The sequence below is a fragment of the Heptranchias perlo genome, chromosome 39 (assembly GCF_035084215.1).
Source record: "Heptranchias perlo isolate sHepPer1 chromosome 39, sHepPer1.hap1, whole genome shotgun sequence".
Taxonomy (NCBI): Eukaryota; Metazoa; Chordata; class Chondrichthyes; order Hexanchiformes; family Hexanchidae; genus Heptranchias; species Heptranchias perlo.
Window position 1 is genome coordinate 1,560,290 of NC_090363.1, and position 23,016 is coordinate 1,583,305.

The 23,016-nt window shown below is 50.5% G+C and overlaps 2 protein-coding genes across 2 annotated transcripts in view; both read left to right on the top strand.

The window, feature by feature from the left end:
- LOC137304870 (uncharacterized) overlaps nucleotides 1–10,013 on the top strand; it is a 28,141-nt gene extending 18,128 nt beyond the window's left edge. The window contains exons 6-9 of the mRNA XM_067973666.1: nucleotides 687–814; nucleotides 5,189–5,355; nucleotides 7,467–7,610; nucleotides 8,825–10,013. Coding sequence (XP_067829767.1) covers nucleotides 687–814; nucleotides 5,189–5,355; nucleotides 7,467–7,610; nucleotides 8,825–8,876 — 491 coding nt within the window. The 3' untranslated portion in view covers nucleotides 8,877–10,013. The remainder of the gene's footprint in view (nucleotides 1–686; nucleotides 815–5,188; nucleotides 5,356–7,466; nucleotides 7,611–8,824) is intronic.
- A 3,797-nt stretch (nucleotides 10,014–13,810) lies between these two features.
- LOC137304871 (SLAM family member 9-like) lies at nucleotides 13,811–21,092 on the top strand. Its single transcript, XM_067973667.1, has 7 exons — nucleotides 13,811–13,854; nucleotides 14,753–14,860; nucleotides 16,248–16,383; nucleotides 16,578–16,940; nucleotides 18,141–18,416; nucleotides 19,447–19,563; nucleotides 20,194–21,092. The coding sequence occupies exons 3-7, from the start codon at nucleotides 16,335–16,337 to the stop codon at nucleotides 20,295–20,297; spliced, it is 909 nt and encodes a 302-aa protein (XP_067829768.1). The 5' UTR covers nucleotides 13,811–13,854; nucleotides 14,753–14,860; nucleotides 16,248–16,334; the 3' UTR covers nucleotides 20,298–21,092.
- The last annotated feature ends 1,924 nt before the right edge of the window (nucleotides 21,093–23,016 follow it).

The following is a 23,016-nucleotide window of genomic DNA, read 5'->3' on the forward strand; positions in this document are numbered from 1 at the left end:
TAGCACACCGCGTGACACACAGGAGGGTTATATCACACCGTGTGACATACAGGAGGGTTATATCGCACCGTGTGATATACGGGAGGGATATATCGCACCGTGTGATATACGGGAGGGTTATATCGCACCGTGTGACACACGGGAGGGTTATATCGCACCGTGTGATATACGGGAGGGATATATCGCACCGTGTGATATACGGGAGGGTTATATCGCACCGTGTGATATACGGGAGGGATATATCGCACCGTGTGATATACGGGAGGGTTATATCGCACCGTGTGATATACGGGAGGGTTATATCGCACCGTGTGATATACGGGAGGGTTATATCGCACCGTGTGATATACGGGAGGGTTATATCGCACCGTGTGATATACGGGAGGGTTATATCGCACCCTGTGATATACGGGAGGGTTATATCGCACCGTGTGATATACGGGAGGGTTATATCGCACCGTGTGATATACGGGAGGGTTATATCGCACCGTGTGATATACGGGAGGGATATATCGCACTGTGTGATATACGGGAGTGTTATATCACACTGCGTGACACCACACACCGATGGTCTTACAGTGCTCCCGTGTGGCTGTAGATCCTGTGCTCCCACATGCTGTTTTCACTGACACGATGCAATACATCAAACCTTCCTTTTGATCCCCCTCTGTTTTCATTTCCTTCAGATGTAAAGTTTGACACAACTGCACAGTTTCTCACCGCCTACAATGAGACAGAGGTTCGCCAGGCTAACTTATACTTGTTGCTTCCTGCACAGTATCAGGCAAACCCTCCAACACCCAGTAACCCGAGTGTAAGTACAAGCCCCATTCCCATCATGTGACGTTAGCCTGTTTCTATCGCCCAAACTATTGATCCGAAGGTCGAGAGATCAATCGTCAAGGGCATTGTTGCTATTGGTGAATGGAACACATCAGATCAAAGGTACTGATTGGCTGATTCTTAAGTCCTTTCCCAGTACAGTGCCCACAGTGAGAGTTGTTACTTCACTCCTGTGCTGTGCTGTGTGGCTTGTGTGTCTCTGAATGTTACACCTCACGTAAAAGCTCCCAGTCCACTCGTATCTGGCAGTGTAAATCTTGTAATGACCTCAACACGTGTAGAATCTGCACTGCACTTATCACATCTGCTAGGATATCGCTTCAGAGACACTGCAGGAAAACAGGACAGCCATTGTCAACACAGCAATGGGCCCAATGACCAGACAATCTCTTTATAGCCGATGAGGATATCGAAAGGTAGGGCTATCAGTGTAATATCTCAGCTAAAGGGTAGCACCTCCGACAGTGCAGCACTCCCTCAGTACTGACCCTCCGACAGTGCAGCGCTCCCTCAGTACTGACCCTCCGACAGTGCAGCACTCCCTCAGTACTGACCCTCCGACAGTGCAGCACTCCCTCAGTACTGACCCTCCGACAGTGCAGCACTCCCTCAGTACTGACCCTCCGACAGTGCAGCACTCCCTCAGTACTGACCCTCCGACAGTGCGGCGCTCCCTCAGTACTGCCCCTCCGACAGTGCAGCGCTCCCTCAGTACTGCCCCTCCGACAGTGTGGCGCTCCCTCAGTACTGACCCTCCGACAGTGCAGCGCTCCCTCAGTACTGACCCTCCGACAGTGCAGCGCTCCCTCAGTACTGCCCCTCCGACCGTGCGGCGCTCCCTCAGTACTGCCCCTCCGACAGTGCAGCGCTCCCTCAGTACTGACCCTCCGACAGTGCAGCGCTCCCTCAGTACTGACCCTCCGACAGTGCGGCGCTCCCTCAGTACTGACCCTCCGACAGTGCGGCACTCCCTCAGTACTGCCCCTCCGACAGTGCGGCACTCCCTCAGTACTGACCCTCCGACAGTGTGGCGCTCCCTCAGTACTACCCCTCCGACAGTGCGGCGCTCCCTCAGTACTGACCCTCCGACAGTGCGGCGCTCCCTCAGTACTGACCCTCCGACAGTGCAGCGCTCCCTCAGTACTGACCCTCCGACAGTGCAGCACTCCCTCAGTACTGACCCTCCGACAGTGCGGCACTCCCTCAGTACTGCCCCTCCGACAGTGCGGCACTCCCTCAGTACTGACCCTCCGACAGTGCGGCACTCCCTCAGTACTGCCCCTCCGACAGTGCGGCACTCCCTCAGTACTGACCCTCCGACAGTGCGGCACTCCCTCAGTACTGCCCCTCCGACAGTGCGGCACTCCCTCAGTACTGACCCTCCGACAGTGCAGCACTCCCTCAGTACTGACCCTCCGACAGTGCAGCGCTCCCTCTGTACTGATCCTCCGACAGTGCGGCGCTCCCTCTGTACTGCACTGGAGTGTCAGCCTGGAATATCTGCTCACGCACTGGGGCGGGGCTCGAACCCTCTGACTCAGAGGCGAGAGTGCGTGTAACGTTGGCCATCAATTGAGCCAAGGGTGTCGCTTGAAAAGTGTTCCCACTCAAAGGCTGGAGCTGTCCGGCTTGCGTCCGACTTCTGCACCCATCGCAGTGAAGGAGCTGACTGACTGACTGTTGGCTGCAGAACGAGCTGTGCTGCTTGAAAGGGTGGTTGGTTGGGGAGCTCAGCAGTGTGTGGGACCGTGAGCCGACACCGGTACATTGCTGTCCGTGTTTACGGTGAGTGATATCGCTCCTGAGTGCAAGTGGAACAGAGGGTGTGAGCAGCAAACCTCAGGGGTACCAGAGAGCGAGTGCCCCCCTCCCTCCCCGGTGACACTGCAGCAGGCGGCACGGCGATGGGGACTTTGCTGCGCCTGGCGCGAGCGGGAAGCCGTGGCTACGAGTGCCCACTCACACCTCGCCCTCTCCCTCTCGCGCTGGCGCACTGAACCGATGCTGAGCGGCTTCCACGCTGACCAGAGAGCAACGCTGACCAGAAAGTGTCGGGCGGTGGGGGGGGGCGGTGGAGACGGGGGGGGGAGTCGGGGGGTGTTGGAGTCGGGGGGGGGAGTCGGGGGGTGTTGGAGTCGGGGGAGTCGGGGGGTGTTGGAGACGGGGGGGGAGTCGGGGGGTGTTGGAGACGGTGGGGGGGAGTCGGGGGGTGTTGGAGTCGGGGGGGGGAGTCGGGGGGTGTTGGAGTCGGGGGAGTCGGGGGGTGTTGGAGACGGGGGGGGAGTCGGGGGGTGTTGGAGACGGGGGGGGAGTCGGGGGGTGTTGGAGACGGGGGGGGAGTCGGGGGGTGTTGGAGACGGGGGGGGAGTCGGGGGTGTTGGAGACGGGGGGTGTTGGAGACGGGGGGGGGAGTCGGGGGGTGTTGGAGTCGGGGGAGTCGGGGGGTGTTGGAGACGGGGGGGGAGTCGGGGGGTGTTGGAGACGGGGGGGGAGTCGGGGGGTGTTGGAGACGGGGGGGGAGTCGGGGGGTGTTGGAGACGGGGGGGGAGTCGGGGGGTGTTGGAGACGGGGGGGGAGTCGGGGGGTGTTGGAGACGGGGGGGAGTCGGGGGGTGTTGGAGACGGGGGGGGAGTCGGGGGGTGTTGGAGACGGGGGGGGAGTCGGGGGGTGTTGGAGTCGGGGGGTGGTGGAGTCGGGGGTGTTGGAGACGGCGGGGGGGGAGTCGGTGGAGTCAGGGGGTGTTGGAGTCGGGGGGGGGGGAGTCGGGGGAGTGTTGGAGTCGGGGGGTGTTGGAGTCGGGGGGTGGTGGAGTCGGGGGTGTTGGAGACGGCGGGGGGGGAGTCGGTGGAGTCGGGGGGTGTTGGAGTCGGGGGGGGGGAGTCGGGGGAGTGTTGGAGTCGGGGGGTGGTGGATTCAGGGGGGGGGAGTCGGGGGAGTGTTGGAGTCGGGGGGGGGAGTCGGGGGAGTGTTGGAGTCGGGGGGTGTTGGAGTCGGGGGGGGGAGTCGGGGGGGGGGAGTCGGGGGGTGATGGAGTCGGGGGGGGGGGAGTCGGGGGGTGTTGGAGTCGGGGGAGTGTTGGAGTCGGGGGGGGGAGTCGGGGGGTGTTGGAGTCGGGGGGGGGGAGTCGGGGGGTGTTGGAGTCGGGGGGTGTTGGAGTCGGGGGGGGGAGTCGGGGGGTGTTGGAGTCGGGGAGGGGGGAGTCGGGGGGTGTTGGAGTCGGGGGAGTGTTGGAGTCGGGGGGTGGGGAGTCGGGGGGGGGGAGTTGGGGGGTGTTGGAGTCGGAGGAGTGTTGGAGTCGGGGGGGGGGGGGAGTCGGGGGGGGGGGAGTCGGGGGGTGTTGGAGTCGGGGGAGTGTTGGAGTCGGGGGGTGGGGAGTCGGGGGGGGGGAGTTGGGGGGTGTTGGAGTCGGAGGAGTGTTGGAGTCGGGGGGGGGGGAGTCGGGGGGGGGGGAGTCGGGGGGTGTTGGAGTCGGGGGAGTCGGGGGCAGCACTTTTCCAACGTGAGAAACCTGGTGGCGATTCAGTGGGACATCAGGGCACACCTCAAGCCTCAACGTCAAGAGCCTTAAAATGTGCCCCTGCCCCAAAGTGGGCCGTTCATTCAGGGCAGGTCTGGGGCTGAAGGCCGTGCCAGCCTGACACCCAAAGTGCAAATATAACTGGGGTGTTCTGTGAAGCGCAGGACGTGACACTCCAAGTTATTGAGGATTTATTTATAATTAGAATCATAGAGTCTTACAGAACAGAGGGAGGCCATTCGGCCCATCGTGCCTGTGTCAGCTCTTTGAAAGAGCTCTCCAATTATTCCCACTCCCCCCTGCTCTTTCCCCGTAGCCCCTGCAAATTTTTCCCCTTCAAGTATTTCTCCAATTCCCTTTTGAAAGTTATTATTGAATCTGCTTCCACCGCCCTTTCAGGCAGCGCATTCCAGATCATCACAACTCACTGCGTAAAAAAAATTCTCCTCATCTCCCCTCTGGCTCTTTTGCCGATCACCTTAAATCTGTGTCCTCTGGTCACCGACCCTCCTGCCAGTGGAAACAGTTTCTCCTTATTTACTCTATCAAATCCCTTCATAATTTTGAAGACTTCTATTAAATCTCCCCATAACCTTCTCTCTCTCTCTCTCTCTCTCTGCCTTTCGGGTCTCTTTCTCTCTCTGGCTTTGTGGTCTGGCCCATTGTGTATTCAGAGCTGTTTTCCATGGCTGACCTGTCTGAACACCAACGACACCTTTGATTGGTGTGAGCGTGTCCCAGCCTAATATAAGATATGCCTGAACTAATTTTTGTAATCAAAATTATTTTTAAAGGGGACATTTTTCCCTCTTTTTACATCTCCTACAGCTGTTCAACATCCGTTTCTCCTCGCTGAACATGTATGTCAGGTCTTTCAATGGGAACCCCAGGAAGTGTCTGAAGCAAACAAGAGCCTTGGAGAAGAGCCTCACACGAGACGAGATCACGTACGACGACTCCATCCACTATGTAGCTTTCTGCAAGAGATCCAGCAGGTATTTATTTAAGGGGAGTGCGGAGCCTGATAAATTGCCCGCTGGGTGTTTGGCGGATATCGTGAGGCTCTCTCTGCCAGCTAGATGCCAATGCGTGTGGCAGAAAGGGCAATAGGGACCAAATGGCCTAATCTACAACCCCCACTTGTGTGTAGTGAGGCTGCACACTGGGGACAGGGCCTCACAAAACCATCCCTCCGATGGAGAAATTCTAATTCTCTGATTGGGACTTTTTAACACAATTATTTTAATAACCAATTATTTTTTTTGAGGTGAGTTTGTGCTCGTGATGGGTGTTAGCACTGGGCAATGGGAAACTTCTCAATCCGGGCACTTGGTGACAGCACTGAGCACTGACAGGTGAGGCAGGGCACGGTTAGACAGGGCACAAAGCCCCTTCTCAATGCCACAATGGCGTGCCTGAGCCCCGGCCTCACTGTATCACTTTATTACTGCCCCATGGCCTCTCTCGGTACATTTAATGGCAGTTTTGCTGAGTTAGAGGCTGGGTGGCACTGTGGGCCTAGGCCCCCCAGAAACTGGATTCCCACAGCCCCAGTTTATCTCACTTTGGCTCCTTACAGCCAGCGCACAGAGGAGACATTGATCCCAACAGTCAGAGATTCCAGTGGTGAGAGGCCAGTGCTAACTCACTGTTTCACCCAGACCCCCTATAGGTTTCTGACAGATATGTCCCTCTTAGCCCCACCCCCTCCAAGCATGCCATGCATGGGCTGAGGAGACGGGATGTTCCCGGATATCTGCTGGTGTCACTCTGTGACCTGCTCAGAGACGTACAGGGGATGAATTCGCCTCAGAGTCCCCAGCGGTGGAAATCCACTTTCCCCTTTGATCGATCGCTGCTTCTAACAGCGGGGCTGAGATTGGGATCTTGTAGAACGGGCCTGCTGCACAGTTTGCATTGATTTGAAGCAGTTTTAGCTCCGTGTAGACACAAGCCCTGGAATACGAAGCATGAACGCAGGCTCCTAGTCTGATGCAGGCATCGCATCAAGAGATGTGAACCTGAGACTCCCATCCACATCTTCAGAAACCACCCGTGCCAGTGCTGGGAAACAACAAGGAGAAGCAAAGCTGTGTAAGCAGGGGGTGAAAATGACCTTGTGCAGGCAGCCCAGCCCCACCTGTGATTTCCCATCGATTCATTTTAGTGGGGTGGGGTGGGATGGGTGTGATTCCCTGATGTGCATTCCCACCGTGTGCAGGAACTCACAAGGGCAAATTTGAACCCCAGGTTTGCATCTGGGGTGGGGTAATGATAACTATGGGCAATGGTCTAAAGCGGGTGATATCAGATCTACTGCCAGTGTGCACCTCTCTGCAATCTCCATTCTACTGAAGTCACTGGGAACGAGTATCAGGGGTGGCCTATAATGAGCAGCCAATCTGATATCGCCCATATTCCACTATCGGCCAAAGTTACAATTACCTCCCCCGGTCGGCGAGCAAACAGTCTTCAGCCCGGTTCCTGACAGGATTTGTGAAACTTCATTTCCGCCCCGAGTGGCAGGGTTTTAAACTCCCTCCAGTGGAAGTGCCAAGCTCCCCTTCCCGGGTGTTACATTGTCAACCTCAGGACAAACAGGATTGCAAAGGTGGAATTTATCGTCAGTTAGTCACAGAACTTTTTTAAAAGTTTGTTCTCGGGATATGGGTGTTGCTGGCAGGGTCGGCATTTAATGCTCATCCCTATTGAGTTACGTTGTTACATTGAGTTACGTTGTTACACTGAGTTACGTTGTTACATTGAGTTACATTGTTACACTGAGTTATGTTGTTACATTGTAACATTAAGTTACATCGAGTCTACACCACTGAAACAGGCCATTCAGCACAACAGGTCTATCCCAGTGTTTATGCTCCACACGAGCCTCCTCCCTCCCCTCTTCATCTCACCCTATCCCCCTATCCTTCTATTCCTTTCTCCCTCCTGTGTTTATCCAGCTTCCCCTTAAATGTATCTACACTATTCACCTCAACTACTCCTTGTGGTATCGAGTTCCACATTTTAACCACTCTCTGGGTAAAGATGTTTCTCCTGAATTCCCTATTGGATTTATTAGTGACTCTCTTATATTTATGGCCCCTAGTATCAGAATGCCCGACTTAAGTCAAGATGACATTTTCAGTTCTGGCAATGATGATTTTTTTGGAAACGGACCAACGATCGGAACACCGAAACCCAGAAATAATGGAAGAGGATTGTGGGAACTACAAAGCAGGCAGAAGCCCAGGTAAGTTAAATAACGGCTACACAGTAATGGGAGGTTGGCCATCTTGACTGACTGGAGGTAACGATATGATGGTGAGAGATTAAAGCTTCTCCCCCCTCTTGCTCCTTATCACTGCCCAGCAACTTTGCTGCAAGGGATTATATGTGGACATTGGACGATGGCAGAATTGAGGTTGGCTACGATGGCTCCCTTGGTCAAACCCTCATTATCTCCCTCCCGCATGTAAACACAAGCTTACATGGACAAACGCACACATTAACACACTGAAACATGCAGCTCGATGTACAAGAACGTGTGCACAATTAAATGTACACGTGCACATAATTAAGAGCGTATTAATTGAGGATCAATAAAAGAGACCAGAATCTTGATTACCCTCCAATTAAGAAGAGTTGGGCAAATTATTTTGGGGGAATTTCTGAGTCAATTTCAATTCTGAAATTTAACGGCTCACCGAGAGATTTAAGAGTCAACACCCAGAGACTGGTCAGATAAGAAAAGCTCAGCAGGACTATAAACTGAAATGTAGCCTCGTTGTTCACATGGACATGATGATGAGACTCAGTCTCTCCATCAGTCTTCATAAACACATGGATTCCAGGCAATGACACCACTGAGCCAGTTTTTAAACTGGTTTCTACTGGAAGAGCATTTTTACTGGGCTTCCCAATGGATTGAACGGATAAATTCACTGTTCCCTGTGCTCCCACCAGGGAGCGACTCTCCATGGGAGCATAGATCAGAGGTTGGGCCAGCACTTTACAGTACAGATTCTCCAACCAATTCTTCCTTCAGTACTGGGACATTGAACTGATGCTGAAGTATTGTCCATATGGGAGTCCAATAAATAGATGGATAGCAATAAATATAAAGACCAGAGAGTGAAGTGAGTACAATGCTGGAGAGATAGACAACCAGTTCATATCATAGAATGATACAGCTCAGAAGGAGGCCATCAGCCCATCCTGCTTGTGCCAGCTCTTTGAAAGATCTATCCAATCAGTCCCACTCCCCCTGCTCTTTCCCCATAGCCCTGCAAATTTTTTCCCTTCAAGTATTTGTCCAATTCCCTTTTGAAAGTTACTATTGAATCTGCTTCCACCGCCCTTTCAGGCAGCGCATTCCAGATCATAACAACTCGCTGCGTAAAAAAAAAATTCTCCTCATCTCCCCTCTGGTTCTTTTGTCTAAAACTTCTTTTATTTAAATTTCAGAGCAGAGATCTGGTTCGGTGCTGCTGTGAATCCAGACTGCCCCTTCCCGTGAAGCTGGTGGGAGCACGAATGGAGCACCGAGAGCATTCTGAAGGATGCAGAAGCTTCAGCTTTGGTTCATTTTACACGCCGCTCTCTATCTCTGCTACTAACACACGCTCTCAACACTGGAAACTACTGACATGGAGCCAAGCGGACCTGTAGCTTTAACTGTAATTATTCTAATGACTAATGCCAATTAATCACTAGACTATTCTGCTCACGGAGTGGGGCGGGGGGAGGGTCTGTCTCCTTGTCTGAGATTGGCTCATTGTAATTAAGTAACCTGAGACTGCCACCCAGTTCCACCATGACAGGAGCGCCCCTGAACCCATGAACCAGGAACCCGATTCTGACATGAAACCCGATTGCCGTTATCCCGCTGACACGGGAGGCCGTGGATCGCAGTGTACCCAGAATTCAAGGCCTCCCTTCCTTATGGATTGTGCGGCCGGGAAGACCAATCCTATCATTGACGTTCTTCCTGGATGGTCAAAGAGCACAACGTACGCCAAAGGGAAGTGTTTTTTGCCAATGAGTTCATGAGCGATGGGCTCCCTTCGTTCTCCATCCAGTGTACTGTGGTCAGAAGCTCTGTGTACAACTCCACACAATAGCGCTTGTATTTGATGCCTGCCATTCTCTTGGAATATCTGGCTCATGGTTTCATCATCTAGTTTAAGGTTTTATTTCATGTCACGTCACCTCTGTCTCACCTCATATATTAAGAGACTATAGCCCAGTTTGAAGGGTAATCCAATTTATACTGTCACACCACACAAGATTTCAGTGAATGGATTAATGCAGGAATATTAGACAGAATAGTCACCTCATGTTTTGCCAAACATCTTATTTAAGTAGGTCAGTGTTATCTTCCTAAAATATATTCCTTGTCTCTGTATTGAGGTGGAAGATTGCTCTGACTTTAAACACTGTACTTACTGTATAACGCACTCAGAGACAGTTCTCTTCACACTCTATTCTGGGCTTTGGTGTTGATGGGACTGACACATTCTGACTGATTTCACAAGACCCAGTAAATGCAACGTGTTACTTCAGCAACTGTCCAATCCTGTAACGTTCCAATACGCAATTCTTCAATAAAGGCTAAAGCCGTTAGAAATTGTGACCTCTGGGTCATGCCAAATATCCACTGCCTTTGTTATTGGCAATTTATTCCTAATTATATAATCCATCAGCGCAAATGTAGCGCTTTCTTTACAACTACACCAGTCGATATCTACACAATGAGTAAAGACTGAGTGTAGTGTTTGGGTGAAATGTTGTTAGAGAGGGGGAGACCAGCAGATCAGTGCAATCAGGCGGAAATCAGCCGACACTTTAAAGTCATATATTCTGTCATTATTTTTATATAATCCCTTGATTTGATATTATTTATAGTTAACTAGCAGCAATTTGAGAAGCCCAGAGGAATCTCACTGCAGTGCTGGCTGAGTTGCTGGGAGATGGTAAACTGAGGAACTACAGTGCCACCACTGGCAGGAGGGTGTAATTACAGTGTGACAAGTTTACATAGGCAGTTTCCATTATAAATGCCCACAGGGGCTAATCTCACCAACCTCCTTCCCATTCCACTCACCCGACCCACCACTGCCCCTTGAACTCTGCTAGTGGATTGACAATCACTTGTCCCTCTCCGCATTTCCCTCTACAATGTCTGTTCATTCATGAATGAAGCCCGAGCCATCCACAATCTTAGGTATCAGCTGTGACACAGTGGGGAGCAATCTTGCCTCTGAGTCAGGAGGTTGTGGATCAAGCCCCACTTCAGAGACTTGAGCCTACTGATCTAGGCTGACCCTCCAGTGCAGTACTGAGGGAGTGCTGCACTGTCAGAGATGCCGCCGACCAGATGAGACATTAAACAGGGGTCCCATCTGCCCTCTCAGTCAGTAATATTTTACTCACCAATGGAGTCTCACAGTAGACAATGTTGGGGCAACTGAGGGGATCAGTGAGATTCAGGGACTGGGTAACACTGGGATCGGTGAGATTCAGGGACTGGGTAACACTGGGATCGGTGAGATTCAGGGACTGGGTAACACTGGGATCGGTGAGATTCAGGGACTGGGTAACACTGGGATCGGTGAGATTCAGGGACTGGGTAACACTGGGATCGGTGAGATTCAGGGACTGGGTAACACTGGGATCGGTGAGATTCAGGGACTGGGTAACACTGGGATCGGTGAGATTCAGGGACTGGGTCACACCGGGATCGGTGAGATTCAGGGACTGGGTAACACCGGGATCGGTGAGATTCAGGGACTGGGTAACACCGGGATCGGTGAGATTCAGGGACTGGGTAACACCGGGATCGGTGAGATTCAGGGACTGGGTAACACTGGGATCGGTGAGATTCAGGGACTGGGTAACACCGGGATCGGTGAGATTCAGGGACTGGGTAACACTGGGATCGGTGAGATTCAGGGACTGGGTAACACTGGGATCGGTGAGATTCAGGGACTGGGTAACACCGGAATCGGTGAGATTCAGGGACTGGGTAACACCGGGATCGGTGAGATTCAGGGACTGGGTAACACCAGGATCGGTGAGATTCAGGGACTGGGTAACACATTTTGGTTTGGCCACAGCTTCAGTACTGTGTAGAGTTCTGGTCACCACATTACAGGAAAGATGTGATTGCATGAGGGGGAATATAGGAGATTTACAAGGATGTTGCCAGGACTGGAGAATTTTAGCTATGAGAAATGATTGGATCGGCTGGGGTTGTTTCCTTTGGAACAAAGAAGGGAGATTTAATTGAGGTGTATAAAATTATGATGGGATTAGATGGAATGGATCGGGAGGACCTGTTTCCCTTTGCAGAGGGGTCAGTGACCGGGGGGCATAGATTTAAAGTGATTGGTAGAAGGATTAGAGGGGAGCTGAGGGGAAATTTTTTCACCCAGAGGGTGGTGGGGGTCTGGAACTCACTGCCTGAGAGGGTGGGAGAGGCAGAAACCCTCATTTAAAAATTACTTGGATATGCACTTGAAGTGGTAACCTGCAGGGCTACGGACCAAGTGCTGGAAAGTGGGATTAAGGTGGATGGCTCCCTTGCAGCCGGCACGGACACGAGGGGCCGAGTGGCCTCCTTCTGTGCTGTAACTTTCTGTGATTCTATGATTTTCAATGGTCGGCCTGATCCAATATTCTGGGTCACATTCAGCCAAAGTTCCTTTCTCCCCCATGTGTTTCTCTCGATCTGGACCTGTCTTCAATCACACCAAAGGATTTTAACCCAAACCCTCCTCCTGATACAGCGAGACTGTGGAAAATCACAACACAAACCCGCAGCTCTGCATCCAACCCGACCTAACGATAGGGGAGGGGAGAGGACCAACCTGGGACACTGGAGGAGCGGGGAGATTTCGGCGCTTTGCTTTTTATCCCAGCCCCATCCCTGCTCCTCCTCGGCCCCCAGTTTGGGAGGGTCCCATTTAGACTCTGGGTAAAGTGTGAGCCCACCTGCAAACCCGGCCCTGGGGTGAGCGAGGGGCCCGGGTGAGTTTGTTCAGTGAAGGCTGCAGGTCCTGTGGGGCAGAGATTGAGAGAATCCCCCGGCCCCACATTATTTGAAGACTGTGACCCGGGTCGGTGCAGTCTGGGACCCCTCCAGCACCGGGAGATTCTGCAGCATCGAATGTCCAATCAGCCCCGAAACCCCCTCAATGGGGATTAACAATCTGTGGAAGAGCTCGGCCTGATTTGCAACGTCTCCCTGTCCCTGTGGAAAGGGGCGAAGACCACGGGGTCATTTCTCAGCTGAGTCCGGGAATCAGAACGGGTCCGAGTTCCTGCTTGAAGGGCAGAAATCCCCGGGACTCACTGATTGACAGGCGGGCAACCAATCACTGCAAACCAATACAGCGGGGCTCAGCCAATCGGGATGGTCCCTGGCTCACTCTCCCTGTCAGTTTCCCTGGGTGGGGAATGGAGCATTTTTTGAAATTGAACTGCAATAAACTCATTTATTCCAGGGTCAGGACACGGGGCACAGTGACTGTCCCTGGGAATCGCTCAGTAAATTAATATATTGGGTCTTATAGCCGGGGCTCAGGGGCAGGACTCTGGCTTCTGATTCACATCGTTTACTGGGTTCAAGCCCCACTCCGGGATCTGAGCACAAAATCCAGACTGAATCCAGTGCAGCACAGAGCGAGTGCTGCACTGTCAGAGTTTGAGAGGAGACGTTAAACCGAGGCCCCGTCTGCCCTCCCAGGTGGAAGTAGACGATCCCAACACTATTGGAATAAGAGCTGGGGAGTTCTCCTGGTCTCCCGGCCAATATTTATATAAACATATAAACATCACTGTCACAGATGATCTGGTCATTATCACATTACTGTGTATGGGATCCACCTGTCAGCAGATTTGGCTGCTGCGTTTCCCACATTACAACAGTGACTACACGTCAAAAATACTTCATTCTGTCTTGTTAGCAAATTATTGGCCAGCTGATTACATGATGCATTGAACTGGTTTAAAACTCCTCATGTACTGAGTTAAAGGAGCCAATAACAAGCTAAAACTCGATAAAAATGCTTTACTTTTGGTTGTCCTGATATCCCTCCCCCTGATCTTACTCCTCATTTAAGAAGGACGTTACACAGACCAGGGATAGTTTCATCATGAATATTCAGTAAATATTTGAAGCTGTGAAAATCATCAAAATAATTGGTTGCCACAAATCCGCTTTAACTGTTCACTCCAATGAATGGACCTGGTTAATCTAATTCACCGGGGATTCCGGGACCTGAATGGTTAACTGGGTGACAGAGTCATGTGGGTCACTCACCCAATCAGGTCCCTGTTCCAGGTTTTTAATTGAACCAATCCACTTCCGTTGTAAAGACGCGGTTGTCAAGCATTATTTGAAATTGAAGATACCCGGGTATAAATTCAGTGTCTGGGATCAGTCACTCAGTGAGTGCAGGAAGGAGCGATTCCCATTGATCCAGTGTCACAAGGTAAGGACATTGTGTCCAGTGAGTGTCCCTGGGAATCACTCAGGGAATTAATCTGTGCCCAGTTTGTTGGTTGTAAACAATTTTACAACACCAAGTTATAGTCCAGCAATTTTATTTTAAATTCACAAGCTTTCGGAGGCTTCCTCCTTCCTCAGGTCCTCAGTTTGTTGGTGTCATTGACTCAGGTGGAGTGGGGTTTGAACCCACACTGTCCTGATTCAGGGGTCAGAGTGCTACCATTGAGCAGCAGTTGTCACCTTGAAGGGCGGTGGGTGCACATCTGTCTGTGTGGTCTCCTGCCAGCTGACCGCGGGGGAGGGGGATCTGACTGCTGTTTGGTCACTGAGACACGGTGATCTGCTCATTCACCCGCCTCTCGCACTGTCGGTCAAGTAACCGGATCCTTAGATCACCTGGGACTGCTCCCAGGAGTTACAACCAGAGATATTATCCCCTTTAAAACGTGACATCAAATTGGACTGAATGAAATTATTCCCAGCAGAATTATGGTCTAAATGAACTGTACTCTCTCTGAACTTGCCGTCACTGTGTTTCTGTGTGTGTTCAGAATCGGATCGCACTCTCTTTCCTCTCTGCTTTCTGTTGATTCTGTTTCTCCTCCTTGTCTGCCTGAATCCACATTATTTTCCATTCTCTCTCCTGTTTATTTTGTTCCTTCTCTGTTTTGAGTTTCAGCGCCTCTGGCTGAAATCAACTTTCCTCGGCAACTAAATAATTCGAACCCTGTCGATATCTGAGTTCATGTGGTCGTCATTTTTAAATATTATATAATCGATTCTGTTCATTTTGGGCTTCATTTGTTGACCTGTGTGTACAGTGAAACCTGCAAAAAAAACTGCCCCTTATTGACAGTCCTAAATAACTTGCATTGGAACAGATACAAGCTGCACTTTCAAACCACCGACACTCGCAAATTACAAACTACAGCCAGACTTCAACGCATCGTTTCCAAGTCTGTTTACAACTTAAAACACGGGACACGCAGGTAAGTGCCAGGCGGCAGCGGGTGACAGAAATGGCTTTTGTATAAGGGAGATCTCTACCCAGTATCCATGGTGGCAGAGAAACCGCCCCCCGGGGGTCAGGGCGCTCGCCCGTCCCCTGTGGATGCTGAGTAAAGAACTCCCCATTCCACAAGTTGGGAACTGCAATGGGCAACACCACATCTCACTCACTCCCCCAGTAGGTCCGGTACAGATGAGCTGCTAACAGCCCCCTACCCAAACCCCAGCACTTCAAACATTAGCAGCTGCAGCACACGGAGGGAGGGGGTCCCAGAATGTCTGCAAGACATTAATTCTCCCCCCGCACTCCAGCCCTACAACAGCCACCTCTCCCTGTGCAGGCTGCCAGTGTAGCAGATCCCAGGATCAGGACATCCCTCCATCAATGGAAAAGGACCCCCGGGATGGCAATGAACTGGGAAACCCAATGAACAGAAGTCACATCCCGCTGGCAGGGCTCCAGAATTAGGCACGATCCCAGGTGAGGGTGAAAAGAAGGAATGCTGCAGGAGAGACAGCCAATCCGGGTCACTTGGCTCGTCTGGTTTACCATACGTCCAATGACCATTCTGAAAATAAGGACACCTGAAGGAAGCCCCTTCGGGGTCCCTGCTTTACAGGTTTCACTGTATTTTACCATCTCACCTATGCTGCCATCACTGTTGCATGTTTTGGGTCTTTTTGCCGTTCTTTCTCTCCCCTCTGAGTCAGATGGCCGTGTGATCAAGCCCCACTCCAGAGACGAGCACATGATCCAGGCTGACACTTCAGTGTCGGACTGAGGGAGTGCTGCACTGTCACAGGTGCTGTCCTTCGGATGAGGGGTTAAACTGAGGCTGCATCTCCCCTCTCAGGTGGATGTAAAAGATCCCACGGCCACTATTGGATTAAGAGCAGGGGAGTTGTCCTGGGCCAATATTTATCCCTCAACTATCATCACTAAAACAGATTAGTTGGTCATTTCTCACAGTGCTGTTTGTGGGATCTTTCTGTGCGCAAATTGGCCGCGGTGTTTCCCCACATTACATCAGTGACGACACTTCAGAAGAACTTCATTCTTTTTAGTAAATTATTGGGCAATTGATGAATATCAATTTGGGCTGGTACAGGATACAATGAGCTGGTTTTAAACTCCTAATGTACTGAGTTAAAGGGGCCAATAACAAGACAAAACTAGATTTTAAAAATGCTTTGTTTTTTGTTGTACTGAGATCCCTCACCCTGATCAGCATTAAACCATCTCCCACTAACGTGTGCATAGAAATGTTTTGCCTTTCACTTTTTTAAAGGTGGTTTTAGGCCTGATTGGAGAATGAATTTGGAAATCTATTATCCTTGCACAGATTGAAGTTTGTTGCCTTTCTGCAGAATCACTGGTGTTTTCAGAATCAACTACAGCAAGGTGTGTTCAGAGAGAGGAGTCACCCGGAGACGTGGGATATCTTGGAACAAAGGATGAAACACTCGGATTGGAAAACAGTGGAAATCCTAAGGCTGTTTGCAGGTACTTTCAAGATCCATTGATAGTAAATATCACTGTAGTAAATGCTGAACTTCCTGTAAGGTCATAATATGCTCAGTATCTGGTTGGGTAAAATGGACTCGATCTGGATCCAGACCAATCCTCAGGCAGTGTTTAGTTTTATTTTTCTATATAATCATTGTCGTTCAGTCCCTCTGTGATCTGTTCCTTTCCAGTCCTTCACTGGATTACACTGTGCCGAGCAGCAATATCAGCTTCTCCCAACTGCATCACTAAACTCCCCACCGGAGAAGACATCAGGTTTCCTATCAATCACTACAGCGATGAGAAGCATGAAGTGACATTTAGGCGCAGATCCCCGATCAGACTTAAAATCATGGCTTGGAAGTCTGACCGTCCAGAGAGACCGTATGTGACGCACCCTTACTACAGACACCGGGTTCAGTTCCACAAGGATGGCTTCTTCGAGCTTCAGAATGTCCAACTTTATGACGGAGGGATGTACGAGATTCAGACAGATTACCTTGGAAAACAACTGAGGAACAAGGACCGGGATCCATTTGATCTGTGGGCGTTTGGTGAGTACGGAGAGACCAGTCAGAATGTAAATTGCTAACCCCCAGATATAGGAATAGGAGGAGGCCATTCAGCCCCTCAAGCCTGTTCCGCCATTCAATGTGATCATTGCTGATCTGTGCATTAACTCTATTTACCCGCCTTTACTCCATATCCCTCGATACCCTCACCCAACAAAAATCGATCTGTTATGAAATTTTCAATTAACCCCCAACATCCGCAGCCTTTTAGGGGACAGGTTTCCAACACCCTTTGTGTCAAAAAATGTGCTGATTTCACTCCGAAATGGCCTGGCTCTAATTTTAAGATTGTGCCCCCTTGTTCTGGGCTCTCCCACCAGAGGAAACATTTTCTCTGTATCTACCCTAACAAATCCCGTTATCATTTTAAACACTTTGATTAGACCACCCCTCAACCTTCTATACTCAAGGGAATACAAGCTAAGTTTATGCAACCTGGCCTCGTAACTTAACCCGATATGTCATGGTATCATTGTGGTGAATCTGAGCTGCACCCCCTCCAAGACCAAAATCACCTTCCTGAGGTGCGGTGCCCAGAACTGAACACCGTACTCCAGGTGTGGTCTAACCCAGGGCTGTGTACAATGGAAGCATTACTGCCTCCCCTGTGTATTCCAGCCCCCTTGAGATAAAGGCCAACGTTTTTGGTTACGTTTTATAACTGTACACCAGCTTTGAGTGATTTGTGAACCCGGGCATCTGAATCTCTGCTCCCAATCTCTCGCCATTAAAAAAATATTCTGCTTTTTTTTGTCCTTTTCAGTATATTAAATACCCAATTTATTTCTGGAATTATCCGTTATCTATTGCTGGAGATCACAGAGCAGGGTTTGGTTGGTTTTTATATTTGTGTGTAGTCTCCAGAAATCTGAACAGCTTCAAAAAAGTGGCATTGAAGACATTTCCTCAACTATTTTTGGAAGGGATGGATTCCTGCCCTTATTTGGACCGGTCTCCATAGCGACCGTGATTAATGTTCTGATGAATCTTTGATATTTGCCATTCCGTCGGGTATAACAGGGGAAGTAGGGTCAGGTGTTATCAGAGGCAATGAGTCTTTCATCTGGAAGACGGTACCTGTGACAGTGCTGCGCTCCCTCGGTACTGCCCCTCCGACAGTGCCAGCCTGGATTATTTAGTACATTTGGGAAGTTATTTATAAGGGAATTTCCTGTGTTTCAGAACCTGTGTCCAGGCCGGTGGTTGTGATCACTGGGAACTGCTCATCAAACTTCAAACTGAACTGTTCAACTGCCAGAGGAACAAACGTCACCCATCGGTGGGAAAAGCAATCAGCTCACGGTGTTTCCACCTACACGTTTAACGGAGCCGTGCTACAGCTCGGGAACACTAGTGAACAGGAGCCTCACACCTACACGTGCATCGTGGAGAACCCAGTCAGTAAGGAAACCAGTGACCCAGTCACAGCAGAGCTGTGTGATGGGGAGCGAGCCAGAGGTGAGAGAGTGAAACATCTGTGTAATATTGTCCCATTTCAGATCCCTCTCCACCATCGCTCAAACTGCCTCCAATAAACTCAGCTTCCTCTTTTTGTATTAATCTTCTTGTCCTGAACAGTATTTAACATTTCACATGTCCCAGTCGCTCGCTTTCTTTCTCTCTTTCCCCGGTGCTCCTGTCTTGTTCTCACTCTCTTCCTCCTGCCTGTATCTCCTTATGCTGAAACAAGACTCTCTCCCACTCTCCCTCATTCGTTCCAAGGACTCCTTAACCGTAAAACCCAAGCTCGGTGTCACCTAATCACACTCTCTCTGATTTTTACATCTCCCCCTCTCTCCACTCTCTCTGGTGCTCTGTCCAATGGGTCATGGGCCGTGACCCAGGTTTTAACTTGATGTCCTATCACGTGGTTTAGCTTTTCTGCTTTGTTCTGCACCAATTAAATCGCAGCTTCGTTGCTCACAGAGCATCACCCGAAAGCGAACCAGAGGTGACCAAACCGGGCACCTTATCAGTTTGGGAATGAGAGGACAGTTTCAGCGATCTGTGGTCCCAGTACAGGCCTTTGCTGGACGGCAGGGCTGGAACACTAAGGCCGATTGTCCGACCTGTGCTCCAGTCCGGGGAGGCTCCGTGTGGGGAGCGGAGGGTCGAAGAACAAACCTCTGAAATGACAGTGAGTGAGGGAGGGGGGAACTGGTCTGAGGGTCTCTGGGCGAGGGACAGTAAATCAATCTGTTGGTTCCTGGTCGCTGTAAAGTGACTCTCACTGGCGGAGGAGAGCAAGGAGCTTTGGTGTGGTGCCCCCCCACAGTGGAATAGCCCACTGATACTCACTGTCTCTGCTGATGGGTGAAGAAGGTACCAGACAGCTTGTAACACCCCCCGGGACAGAGTGGTGGGGAGGGGTGAATGAGGATTGTGTCCAGATCCTGTGTCAGGGAGGACGGTCGGAGGGTTTGTAAGTAATGACGGAGCATTCAATGAAACTGCGAGGTTCAACACTCTCCGACTTTATTTCTTTAAGGGCCCAGGAGTCACTGGATTGCTGTCCTCATTCTTGCAATCGCCCTCGTAATACTCGTTCCTGCAATTGTGTTGGGAATCTGGAGAAGTGAACGAATCGGAAAATCCAAACAGAGCCGTGAGTATTTTCCTCATCCTCCTCTCCCTCATCATCTTCCTCAACTTCCACTAATGTAAAACTGAGGGGGAACTGAAAAATGGGGAGATGTGGAAAATGATTTTACAAATGAGGAAAAGTTTGAAATGTTGGTGAGGGAATTGTGAGTAACTGAGCTGCAGACTCTGTCCCCATGATCTGTCGCTCCCTGTCGCAAGGTAGGACAGAGCAGCTCCTTGATTTATTAATGGGATGTGTATCTCCTCTACAGTATACAGCTCACTGATGTATTATTGGGGAGTGTGTGTGTATCTCCTGTACAGTGTACAGCTCACTGATGTATTATTGGGGAGTGTGTGTATCTCCTGTACAATGTACAGCTGCTCTACATATAAACCAGTGCCCAGTTCCTCACTGCGGGTCAGAATCCCTCTAGTCACTGTGTACTGACTGCACCAATGTGTCTGAAGATTTCCTTTGTTTGTTATTTCCAGTGAATTGCGACACACTCACACTGTGACAACACAGAGACCGGAGAAAGTCGTGGTCCGGGTGCGTCCCGTGTCGCCCGTAATCCAAGGGCAGGATTCCCTCTCTCCTCGTTCATCCGCATGTGTCAAAATTAATTTTGTGAAATTCTCTTTATTTTAGGCGGAGGAATCCAAGGCACTGAGGAGCAGAGAAATTTCCTGCGAGGAGGAGAGACTGAACCTCACTGTGGGGACGCTGGAGCAGGTCCTCCTATCCCTGTGTGAACTGGAACTTGTGCAGTGCTGCAGACTCACTGCTCACCTACCTCACCTCCTGCCTCTATTACAGCCCAGACCCTGGTGTCTGCACTCCCTGCTCACACTGTCGTATTCCTGCAATCCACCGATAGTCTGAACAGACTCATGGGGAAGGTGGTGATCAATGTGAAATCAGATTACTGGGGGAGTATTTCTGTGTGTTGAAGCTTTCTAAATGCACGGGTCTGCTCTTTGTACTTTTTCTGTGTTTGTTTATTTTCTTTTCCCCCCTTTGTTTTATTTTCTCTGTTTTGTTCCTTTTCCTTGTTTATTCCCGACTGTCGTCTTTTCGGGCAAGAAACAAATGGATGGGAGTGGGAGTAACAGAAGTTTGTGTGCCCTGCGGAGAGGCCAATGTGACCATTTTTAAACCCCCAAAGCACTTGAGCATTAATTGTATTCACAACAAAAGTGGATAAGTTTCATTCTCTGCCTCCTGTATTTATTAATTTGATGTGGGCCTGGCTGGCCAGGCTGGCATTTATTGCCCATCTCCAGTTGCCCTGAGAAGGTGGAGGTGACCCTTCTCCTTGAACCTCTGCAGTCCAGGTGTTGATTGTGCTCTGCTGGTCAGAGACTTGACAGACCGGGACTCTGAAGGGCACTGTTTCTTTCTAAATCTGATCCTGCAGCAATTTGAAACTGTAACGTGTGATATCAACTACGGACTGTCTTTAAATAGAGTACTGGTGTGTAAATATTGTGAATCTGTGGATTGTATATACAAGAATGAATTAAACTGCATGAATATGCTCATTAAACCGACAGACATCAACTGAAAATAAAAAGAAAGACTTGCATTTCTGTCGTGCCTTTCATGACCACAGGATGTCCTAAAGTGATTTATAGCCAATGGAGTATTTTTTGAAGTGTAATCACTGTTATAATATATGAAACACAGCAGCCAATTTACACACAGCAAGCTCCCACAAACAGCAATGTGTTAATGACCAGATCATCTGTTTTTTAGTGATGTTGGTTGAGGAATAAATATTGGTCCCAGGACAGCGGGGAGAACTCCCCTGCTCTTCTTCAAATAGTGCCTTTGGATCTTTTACGTCCACCTGAGAGGGCAGACAGGCCCTCGGTTTAATGTCTCATCTGAAAGACGGCCCCCTCCAACTGAGCGGCACGTCTCCCGGCACTGCCCCTCCCACTGGGCGGCGCTCCCTCACTGGGAGTGTCAGCCTGGATTATGATTCTTCTTCTTGGACGTCCTTCCTATGGGTTTCGTCAAACTCCTTCGACTGCAGTGAAGATGCTGCCTCGATGGCCCATCTTTGTATGATTTTTGAACCCAGGTGAGGCCTCCTCTCCGTGTGACACCTGTTGAATCTTCTTATCCGGGTGAATCCAGGTGCAATCATCTTTCCCAAGGATTTCTTGTTCTCGCAGCACTGTTTTCCCAAATTAATTATTTTGAGAATCCAAGTTGTTGAGAACTGAAATTTTTTTGAGATCCAAAGATCGGTTCAAAGCTTCTTCAGGCTTCTGCCTTCCGTCATTATCAGTTGTTGTTGGAAAAACCAAAGCTGCTTGATTTTATTTAAATTTCAAAATATGATTTATGTCATAGACTTTACATTGATCTGTGTGTATCCTTAAATATCACAATTCAAACCAATACATTGCGATCTCAATATTACAATTCAAACACAGTATATTCCTCATGATTCATGGTGTACAATACAATACAAGGTGGGGTGACCTTACACGGTGGCCTTTCCCCATAGAGCCTTTGTGTAGGTCTCACTCGCTTCAGTGCGTCCCACAGCACGTAGTCCTGGACCTTGGAGTGTGCCAGTCGGCAACACTCGGTCATGGACAGGTCCTTCAGCTGGAAGACCAGCAGGTTTCGGATGGACCAAAGGGCCACCTACACCGAGTTGATGGTCTTCCAGCCGCAGGTGATGTCTGTCCCGAGGAACAGCCCGTAGAGCACAGCGTCGTGTGTTACCGAACTGTTGGGGATGGACTCGGACAGATACCAACGCATCTCTCTCCACACCCTCTGTGCGAAGGGGCAGCCCATCAGGAGGTGGACGATGGTCTTCTCCCCGCCGCAGCCTCGAGGGCAGCTCGCGGTGGTGCTGAGATACCGTGCGTGTTGGAAGGACCGCACTGGAAGGGCCTTTCTCACCACCATCCAGCCCACATCGTGGTGCCTGTTTGTCGGTTCTGGGGACGAGATGTTCTGACAAATGGCGTCTACCGTCTGGTCGGGAAGAACCCGATCGAGTCCACCCTCTCCTTTCCCTGCAGGACTCTGAGAACGTTTCGTGTTGACCACTGTCTGACAGCCTTGTGGTTGAAGGGGTTCCTCCTCAGGAACTTCTCCACCTGGGGTAGGTGGGTGGGTGGGGGGATGGTCCAGCTGGATGGGACGTCCTGCGCCTGTTCGGCCAGTGTGGCCAGACCCAGCCTTCTCAGTGTGTTGGACAGGTAGAAACTCAGCAGGTCGTGACACTTGGTGTTTGCGTACTGGGGCTCTACTCACATCCTGAGGGAGCCTCTCACAAAGGTGGTCAAAGATTCTTGATAATATGTTTGAGATTACCTCAAACTCCTAAACAGGAGATATGGTCACAAGCTCGGAATGTTGCACAGACTGGTTAGAGTTAACCCCTTTACACAGAGGGTGGTGAGTGTGTGGAATGTGTCCTGAGTTCGGGGAATTGTACACTTG